At 39.2% G+C, this 10460-nt stretch overlaps 1 protein-coding gene across 1 annotated transcript; it reads left to right on the forward strand.

Annotated features, from left to right (window-relative positions):
- Positions 1 to 8037: 8037 nt before the first annotated feature.
- LOC111652389 (olfactory receptor 6N1-like) lies at positions 8038 to 8985 on the forward strand. Its single transcript, XM_023402640.2, has one exon. It carries the CDS (start codon positions 8038 to 8040, stop codon positions 8983 to 8985), a length of 948 nt encoding a protein of 315 aa, XP_023258408.1.
- Positions 8986 to 10460: the final 1475 nt, after the last annotated feature.

The following is a 10460-nucleotide window of genomic DNA, read 5'->3' on the forward strand; positions in this document are numbered from 1 at the left end:
TAGTATGGCATAAAACGTCAAAAAAACATCACAGTATATTAAGGTATAAAAGGTCATAAAAACGTCATACAATGGTAATGAATGAAACAACATATTATCGTAACGCATAAAATTTCCAAAAAACGTCATAGTATAGTATGGCATAAAACGTCAAAAAAACATCACAGTATATTAAGGTTTACAAGGTCATAAAAAAGTCATACTATGGTAAGGTGCAAAACTAGACAGTATAGAAAGGCATAAAATTGCCAAAAAAATTTCATAGTGTAGTATGGCATAAAATGTCAAAAAACATCATAGTTTATTAAGGCATATGCAGCACTAGCATTTTTTAGATGTGTATTTCTGTGAGGTAAGTTCAGTATTCACGCTCTTTTAGCTCTGTTTTTATTTTTTTTTATCTCTAACCCCGAGGGAAATATTTGTTGCTACAGGTGCTAAATGCTCTACAATGTTAACATCAGGGAGCTTACAACTGTCGCCTCTCCTTTTTCACAGCTGAGATGTTTGTGTGATTAAAACTGAGTATTAGATTAGTGGAAAAACAGAAAATGCTGCACACATGACTTTACAAACTTCTTACAGCTGCTCTGACACTTGAATGTCTTCATGAAGGCACATATATTGATCCTGATCCTCATCCTGAAAAATGAGAAACAGGATGACAATGCCCCCATTCATATAGGGCACAAGGGGTCACTGCATAGTTCGATGCCTATAAAGTTGACATGAATCATATGTTATGGCCTATGGGGGATTTTGGAACGACATGTTAGACAGCACTTAATTCCACACACCACCATCATCAAAATACCAAAGGAGGGAATATGTTTTGGCGAATTGGTGCTCCATCCCTCCAGTAGAGATTGCCAGGCTGCAGTGAAGCTCTTCTGGTGGCACACGGTGGCCCAACACCTTACTAAGACACTTTAATCCTTTAATTTGTCACCCGTCTGTATAATCCTCTCCTGTTGCTGGCTGTAGGCAGTAGAAGTTGGAGCCAAAGATAGATAGATAGATAGATAGATGGATACATACTATATTTATCCCCTAGGGGAAATTCATGTATTGTGTAGGAGCACAACGAAGAAACAAACAAGCAAACGTGGAAGTGAAAGTGGAAGCAACAGAAGTTATAAATAAATGTATACATTAAACGAAATGGCATCAAACAAAGAAACAAAACAGACACAAGAAGAAATATTCTATACCTGTAAACCTACAAACAAGGTCACAAAAGAAATGTTTTTCTCAGTTCTTCAGTGGCCTACACTGAGCTGAACTTCAACTTCAACCCCATGTAATACTTTTAGGATGAACTGGAGAAATGTCTTTGAGCCAGGCCTTATTACCCAGCCTTTTGTGTTTTGCACTTCAGGGCCACAGTATAGTATATATTGTATGTACTATAAATCATTGCCCTAATACAAGGACCAATCTGCACACCTCATGGAGGACCGATCACATCATGACACCTTGTAACTTAAGCAAAGGTTTTACAGTGTCGACACACTCTCAGATCTCAGGAGTTAACTTGGAAAATAGAATTGTATTATTATGAACAGGAATGGTGGCCAAAGTGACAAAAATAAGACCCAAGCGGTTTGGTATATTTTACTTTGTGTTCCCATAAAATTATGAGACAGATTAAAAAGTGAGTTGTCAAATAAAAGCAGCAGAGATATTCTGACTTTTAGTCTATCTAGCACAAGTACCCTGACATTGTGACGCCATCAGGGTTATTTTCTCACATAGCTTCCTTCATAACCATGTATGACATTATACAAGTGTTTCCACAGGCTGAGTACACCTGACTGGACCCAATGTATATTCTCAGCAGCTGAAAACCCTTCTGTTCAGACAGGCTTTTAGGTTGCATCTAAAATCCTATATCCGTTTTAACTCCTGTATATTTGATCTTTTTTATTGTTTTTACTTTGCTTTTATTTGATGTATTTGATTTTAATTCTTTCATTTGGTTTATTCATTTTGATTTAGAAGCACTTTGTGACTAGTCTCTGTGAAACGTGCTATACAAACTTTGCTTGTTGGTTTGCTATTCAGTGAAGTGCTTAAGTACAGTACTTTGGAAAATGTACTTAGTTTCTTTCCAACTCTGTGCGATTCAAATGCAAGATGTAGAAACAAAAAATGTATTATAAAGTATGATAATGACTGTTTGGCTTCCTTATTTGTATTTAGTCATGAACAAATTAGAGGCATAGTCTGAAAAACTTGACTTTAATACCTCAATTACGAGATACGATGGTGTAAATAATAGCATGATGCATACAGGTTACACTGTAAGGCATCATTCTTTATTCAGTACAGTGTTTATGCGACACAAAGGCTTTCATGAAAGTTTATTTGGCTAAACAGTGGCCTGAGACACTGAGGGGCATCAACCAACACATTTCCTCTGAGGTAGTCCGATGTGTACAGTCCATACACATGAGATTACCATGTTATTGATGAGATAATAAAGGAAAGCTGATGTAACTCTCACCTGTTGTGATACAATGTCACAGAGACACAGAAATACAGAGTAAACATGATGATTAAGCCTCAGGGTCATTAGTCCACTATGTCTCTGTGTCCCCAAGACACCAATTTATTGTTGATGTATGATCTGAGACCAGTGGTCTCCATGCAGATGTAACTGTGCAAATTCCCTTTCCACTGAGAGAAGGTCACTGATGTTAGATAGTAGATGAAAAAGCCCAGAAGAGAAATGTTTTCTGTTGGGGTTAATGATTTACTATTGCATATCTGTTATGTACAGCTAGACTTTCAAAACACTTCATGTTTGGATAAAAAAAAGGCAGGCCAAAACAAAATGTTTGCCCTTCCCTTGCACAATAATCAGTTTTTTCAAAACAAAGCACCAGGAGTTTGTTCACCATCAGCCAGAAATATACTATTAGTAAAACAGTAACCTGAACTCAGAAGAAGTTAAAAAAAATTTTTGGCATAAAAGAAACCATGTCTTCAGTGTGAACAGCAGCCTGCAGCTGTGCCCCATCAGCTTAGAGAGACAGCTGAGCTGCAGTCACAGCACCTAATAAAATGTTGGATCAACCTTGATGATGAAACAACCAAAATTAATATTTTTGGCTTTGTCATACCAGCAGTAAACAGTCAGTAAACAAAATAGTAACATTTCTGACAAAAAATTTTCATTTTATTGTAGTTGACACAATCACTGGGTACAGTGGAGGCAAAACAAGATTTGCTTTTGTGAACTTTGTCACACAAAGCCATTGTGACACTGCTGATCTTTGGGGGAAAGAAAGTTTCACCTACAAACTTATGTTTGTTGTAGAGTCTATCCATTCATGGGACCCTTGAATTAATTGTGTTAGCTTTTGCTCTTGGTCGGTATAACCAGACAAGGCAGGCTAATAACAAGCAAAAGCTTACCCTTCATTCATGCACATCACTCTTATCTGCAGAACATTGAGCTCTCAGTGCCAACCAACTGATGACAGCTGACCTAGTTTATTTCATTCACAAAAGTAGATTTAACTGTCTGTGATGTTAGCTACCTAACTGCTAACAATGAATTAAAAGAAGTTAGGGCTCTTCGGTATTTTTGGTGTGTTTATTTGTTGATAACACATTGATATCTTTTATTTAATAAATAATAACTATGTAATTCAGATGAAAACATTGTATAAAAGTGGTTGAGACTTTTGTGTAATTAATAACATTAATATAGGCTGGGTTCTGTTTAGCTGAGTCTGTTGTGACAACCGTGGGCCGTATGACCTTGTTTTGTTTTGGCCTGTTCCTGTTTCCTGTGTGTTTTTCAGGTACTTCCTGATTACCTGATGGATTTCACCTGAGTGGAGCATATTTGGGAATTGAAGATGGCCTCTCTCTCGCTCAACCCTCCTGGAAGGCTGGTGCCTCTCAGGCGCCCAACTTGATTTTTGTTTGGTTGTATATTGTTTGGTTAAGGCCTCAGTTTCTGTACATGTAGTTTGTGTTGGCTTTATTTTCCTAGCACCCAATATTTCCACTACACTATCGACTTCACATATGGTTATTTTGTTTACGTTAACTTGGGTTATCCTTAATAAATTAGTTTTCTTTAAATGGTCGCTGTGTGAACCTGTCTTCTTGGTTATGCTCCTAAATGAGCCGGGCATAACACAGTTCAAGGTCCTGGTATTGTGTACAATTATTAATGAATATGACTAAATACACCAGTGCTTTTTCACCATATGACCAAGCTGGGTTACAGAACTAGAACCAGGGGATAAATAAAGTATCTAAGTGGACAAAGCAGACAACTGCTACAGTACACCAGAACTTCAGGGGCCATGAATGGTCTAGGCTAACTGTGTCAACTGACACCCTCTGATACCTTCACTGAAAATCTATGTATGCTAGGAATATCTACTTGTGAAGCATGTTATCTGATTGTGACCGCCACCCCGTAGAGGGCCACAGAAAAAAACAATCTGTGCTTATGTTTGGCTCCTCACATCAGGGGGGGAAAGTTTTCCCGCATCCTGAGCGGCAGAGGTGGCTGCTATAGGGTGTGAGACCTGTAGCTGCTGAACCTGGGGATCAACACGTGAGTTATTGCATTCATTGGCATAATGACCTGGTTTTTGACAACGCCTACATATAACAGTGTTTGGGCGTGCTGGTCTGGTGGGGGGCTTATTGTGGGGCCTAGAAACGGCCTGTAGTGCCAGTAAACCCTGTGTCAATTGGTTAAGCTGCTCCTGCTGCTTCTGTAACATATGCTTTAGCTGTGCCATTTCTATGTTACTAGGACTAGTAGCTGCCCTAACCTCAGAGCACTGCATGGCACTAAAAGAGGGCACTGAATAACTCCTAGCCCTAAGCTCATCAGGTCGTCCCTCCCGCTCCCAGCGAATGGCCTCTGCTCTAATATCCAAGAGAGTATACTCAGGATGTTGCCGCACTATCCCTTTTAGCTCCCTGCAAAGGTTAGCATCATGGACATGCTCAACGAACTGATCTCTAAGAAGCATAGGGACACCTTGCACTCCGCTCGGGGCACAGCGTTCAATTTTTTCCATGATACAGTATAAAGCATGTGAAAACTCTTGAAGTGACTCTCCCTTCTGCTGCCTTCGAGAAAAGAAACACTGCTGGAGAGAAACATGAGACTTTGAACATCCATACAAATCTTGGAGGACAATGAAAATTCTCTCTGGGTCCTCTCTTTCTGCTCTAGGCCGGTACCTAATCTCATCCTTGGCCTCCCCCTCCAAGTGATCATATATAAAATAAGCTTGCTCAACAGACCTCATATGTCTAGTTCTCAGAGTTGCCCTCATCTCTTCAACCCAATCCTCCACTGGGATCCCAGAAGTCCCCCTGAAAACTGGACATTTTCTTTCCCTAGGGATATACAGCACACGTTCAACAGGGTCCTTTAGAACAGAGTGTCGCGAACCAGCTGGACTATCAGGGCCTGAGCCCGACAGGGATGCACTGGCTACTGCTCGTTCCTGCAGTAGCTGCTCCTTTTCGGCCTGCAGCTGTTCGATTAAGTGTCTTAATTCTTGGAGCTCGTTGGCCATGGCTGCAGTGAGGAAACACCAACACTCAACAAGTCCCACGAAGTGCACACTGCTGTTTTGTTTTAAACCCCCCCCAAAAAAAACTTCAACTTTTACTTAAGTAAATTATATTTAAAAAAAAAAAAAAAAAAAAAAAAAAAAATTCAACTTTTACTTAAGTAAATTATATTAGAAAAAAGGATTAACCCAAATCTTTGTTACGTATACCCGCCTAGACCGTCACTGTATCCTGCCAACAACGCCAGAATGTGACCGCCACCCCGTAGAGGGCCACAGGAAATGATACAAGTGATGGTCAAGAACAGGCACGGACAAAGAGATTTCCCCCAAGTTCACAATTTTTATTATTATGCAGCAAATAAACTAATAACATGTCTAAGAAACAACTTTTTTTAAAAAGATACTAAGCCAGAGCACTACAAGACGGCTGGACACGGCCACAGGCACGGGGGGGGTCCGATAGGACAGAGCACTCACCTCACTCCGTGCCCAACACATGCACACACACGCCAAAACAATCAAAAGTAAAGGGAAAACCATAAATTGTGAAGGACGTGCAAAATTACCACCACACACACACACAATTAAAGGGGTGTGAAGCTGGGGTGAGAAACTCTGAACACCGATCCCTCCACCGTCCAAGCGGCCACACCATCACCGGCCCTGCAGTACTCATGCAAAGAAAGGAAAACACAACAAGTTAAAAACCCATACAAAAACAACTGCTGCAATAAATATATTAAAAAAACCTTGGGGGAAAATTAAGGGAGTAAATGCCACAGAGGGCTAACATAACAAAGGAACTAAAGAACTAACAGAAATCATTTAATGCAACAAAAAAACGGGATACCAAAAGAATACAAAACAACAAAACAAGTTGAACTAGTTAAACAAATAAAACAAAGCGATAAAACAAAACAAAACAAAACAGCAGTGGCAGTCTGTCTCGACACAATTCACCCTACATGTGGTTCAATATGCGGGATACCCAGGAAGCAGGACCACACAATATGTGCGCCACACAGTATACCAGGGACCATGAGGAGGCAGCAGCCGAGAACAAGCCGGTCTGCCGGTTTAAATACACTCATCAATGAGGAAGTGGGTGGAGCTAGCCTGCTGTCTAATCCTACGGTGGCCTGGGAGGGACATTCACTACTGGTCACATGATAAAATCTTTAAAGGTATAGTTTGGGTTTTTTGACGTGGGGTTGTGTGAGGTACTCATGAATAGTTAGTTCATTACTGCCAGTGGATTCTATCCAGCGTGCTCCCAGTCAGGAAAGCCAGCCGGCAGCACCCAATACGGGGCAGAGCTTTGTGTTGCTGTGCATGGGGCCACGAGAAAAAACCTGTTTTAGAGAGTTTTTTTTAGAGAGCTCACCTTAACAATCCAATATCCGTTTAAATGTATGCTTAATGTAGAATATTTTCAGCGGTTTATCTAATTGAAAACAGCAATTTCCTTTGGCACTTCATTTTTCGACCACTGAACTACTGTATTCCTATGCATTACGTCGCTTTCTGATTTACTCAGCTGACAATATACAGTGTGATCCGTAGGTGCTCTTCTCAAGGAGGAACTGACAGCTTGCATGTTTCCAATGGTGGCTGGTAGCTCTTATTATTGGGCCATTTCATTTTGTGTTAAGCATGTGCTGCAAGACTGAACGATTCAGGAGATCCTTTGTCCCCAGACTGAAACATCCTAACAACTATGAATTGACATGAAATTGAGTTCTGATTTTCATGGTCTCCAGAGGTTGAATCCTACTTTTACTTTGATGACCCCTTGATATTTCCTGTAGCTCCACCACAAGGTTTCCATTTGTGCTTCAGATTGAAATATCTCACAAGTACTGGAGGGATTGCCATGAAATTTACACCTGATATTCAAGGTCCCCATAGGATACATTCTAATGACTTTGGTGTAACTATAGTTTGTGTTCTTGTGTTCTTCTTTTTTATTGTTTTTAATTTTTAAGTGCCGACTAAAAAGTTGAACAAATCACATTAGTACCAGCCCAGCTGCACTGGTAGATTTTGTGGGAACTATAGTTTTTTGAGTGTTGATAAATCAGTTGTAAACTTTGCTAAACTTATTTGCAACAAATAATTGCAAATAAGTGCTGTAGTGGATGACAAATAGTTTTACGATATGGGAAATAATCCCCAGGAACAGGCTGTATTTTTTGTTTAGATGAATGATGATGATGAAAGAAATTTTCATTAGGACACTGGATTGAGGTAAACATGCTAGACGTGACATCAGGACTTAAACTCTCTACACATGCATTTAAGGAGGGGGTGTTCCCTTACATCTGAATGCATAATTCAGCTGTGTTTCACACAGCTGCTGTTGGACATATACTGACAAACAAATGAGCATTTTAACCATTTCAATGCATTACATCTTGTCTGCTAAATACTTTTCATCACTTGGACGGTTTATTTTTGAAGGATCACTTCAAAAATGAATAATACATCTAGTATAGTTGTATTTTCACTGTCAGGCTTCAATGCAACAGTCAACTACAGAGTCACACTTTTCTTTCTCACTTTACTATGTTACGGTCTAATTTTTGTGGTTAATGTGTCTCTGATTTTAATTATAATCTTGGATGAAAACTTACATGAACCCATGTATATTTGTTTATGCAACTTGTGCATCAATGGACTTTATGGGACTGCAGGCTTTTACCCTAAATTTGTTTCTGACCTTCTGTCTGATATTCCTGTAATATCATATGCAGGGTGTTTGTTACAGGTCTTTGTTATATACTCCTATGTAAAAGTTGACTTTTCTGTTTTAGTTCTTATGGCCTATGACAGATGTGTGGCCATATGTCGACCACTGGAGTATCACTCTGTTATGTCTGTGCGAAGGACTGCTGTGTTAGTTAGTTTGTCCTGGCTGGTACCTCTGTGCTGTGAGGTAATGATTTTATCGTTGACATCCAGACTAAAATTATGTGGCTCACGCATACAGAAACTCTACTGTGAGAACTGGTCAATTGTTAAACTTGCATGTAGTTCAACAACAGCTAATGACATTCTTGGACTATTTTTTATTTCCTTCTATATCGGGCATGTTCTCTTCATTGTGTGTTCATATGTGCAGCTGGTAAAATCAGCTTTAAAATCCAGAGAAGGCAGGAGAAAGTTTACACAGACATGTGTGCCACATTTATTGTGTTTGCTTAATGTTACAGCTGCTTTGCTTTTTGATTTAATGTACTCGCGGTATGGATCAGCATCAGTACTACAGAGTCTAAAGAACTTCATGGCCATACAGTTTCTCATCATCCCCCCACTTCTCAACCCTGTTATTTATGGACTGATCCTGACTAAAATTCGGAGTAGAATGATTTCTTTGTTCATGATGGCAGGTCAAAGGGTTAAACTGAGACTGAAGGTTTGATTTATATAACCACCCCACAATCACTCTGTTTGACTAAAGAAAGGGTTGTTTTGTTTGTGTGATTCTCCTGTCGTCCTTTCTCTATCAGGCTTTTGTAATGTTAATGACCTCAAAGATGAGGTTCCCACACAGGAAAAACGTCTGTTAGAATTGCATTTCTGTTTAAATTTTGTTTCTACTTTTCCACAACTATTTTGGTGTTTATTAATGTGTCTCTGATTTTAACTATAATCTTGGATGAAAACTTACATGAACCCATGTATATTTGTTTGTGTAACTTGTTCATCAATGGACTTGTAACCATGAAATGGTTGACTACTCTGTTTTAGTTCTTATGACCTATGACAGATATACGGCCATATGTCGACCACTAGAGCATCACTGTGTTACTTCTGTGAGAAGTACTGCTGTGAGCTGACAGACCACCTGTCCGTGAGGGCAGACCTCACAAAACCTGTTTTTGGTCTTGTGAACGCAATATCTCCATGACATCTTGGGGGAATTTCTTCAAATTTGTTACAAACGTTCACTTGGATGAATTAATTAGACTTCAGTGGTCTAAGGTCAAAGATCAAGGTCAGTGTGACCTCACAAAACTTTTTAGCCATTACTCAAGACTTTACATAGCAATTATGACAAAATTTCACACAAATGGTTAATATCTTATATGACTCTGGAGAAACAGGGAACCTGAAACTAGTCAGAGTGGCGGAGGCATTCAACCGTGAGGCGGCAATTCTAGTTGTTTAACTGAATTAGGAACTATCTTCCTTATCATTTTCAGTAAACTTATTCATGTCATTAAAAGGTTATAACCATGTATGGTTAGCTGTTTCTGCATGGCTGTAAGGTGAGGATGGTGGTACGTGATATAGCAACTGAAATAAAATGGTGTGTGACTGGCAAGATGGCGAAGATAGAGTGACCCAATCTGAGCTTCAAAACCGCTCTTCAGAAACCTATTGGTGACATCACAGAGACTACGTCCATCTTTATTTACAGTCTATGGGTGTGACTCAAGTTTGGTCACCTGTATAACTGAACTTACCTGTATAAACTATAGACCAAAATCTTACAAAAGCACAAGAAAAAGAGTTTACAGACAAGCTATAGCTGAGGCTATACAGTGTTTGAGCTAAATGCTAACAACAGAATACTAACTTACACTTATACTTACAATGACAGTGTTAACATGCTGATGCTAAAAGAACACAATTTTTTTTTACCATATTTAGTCAAGTTTGATAATAAGAAAATGTTATCATGGCATGAGTACACATGAGGTCACAGTATGCATGTTTGTTGTTTTACTAATTGTCAAACGTCTTCCTGTAATTTTACATGGATTATGAGCTACTTCTGACCTCCTGCTGAAGGTTTCCATTTGTATGTGTAACATTCATAGGTATTATCAGGATATGTTCTTTAAAAAAGCTCTTTTAATGTTAACACTGACACTGTTCTTCATTTAGCCA

Source organism: Seriola lalandi, unplaced genomic scaffold, assembly GCF_002814215.2.
Source record: "Seriola lalandi dorsalis isolate HSWRI2012SDOR001 ecotype SW California unplaced genomic scaffold, Sedor1 jcf7180002053973, whole genome shotgun sequence".
Classification (NCBI taxonomy): domain Eukaryota; kingdom Metazoa; phylum Chordata; class Actinopteri; order Carangiformes; family Carangidae; genus Seriola; species Seriola lalandi.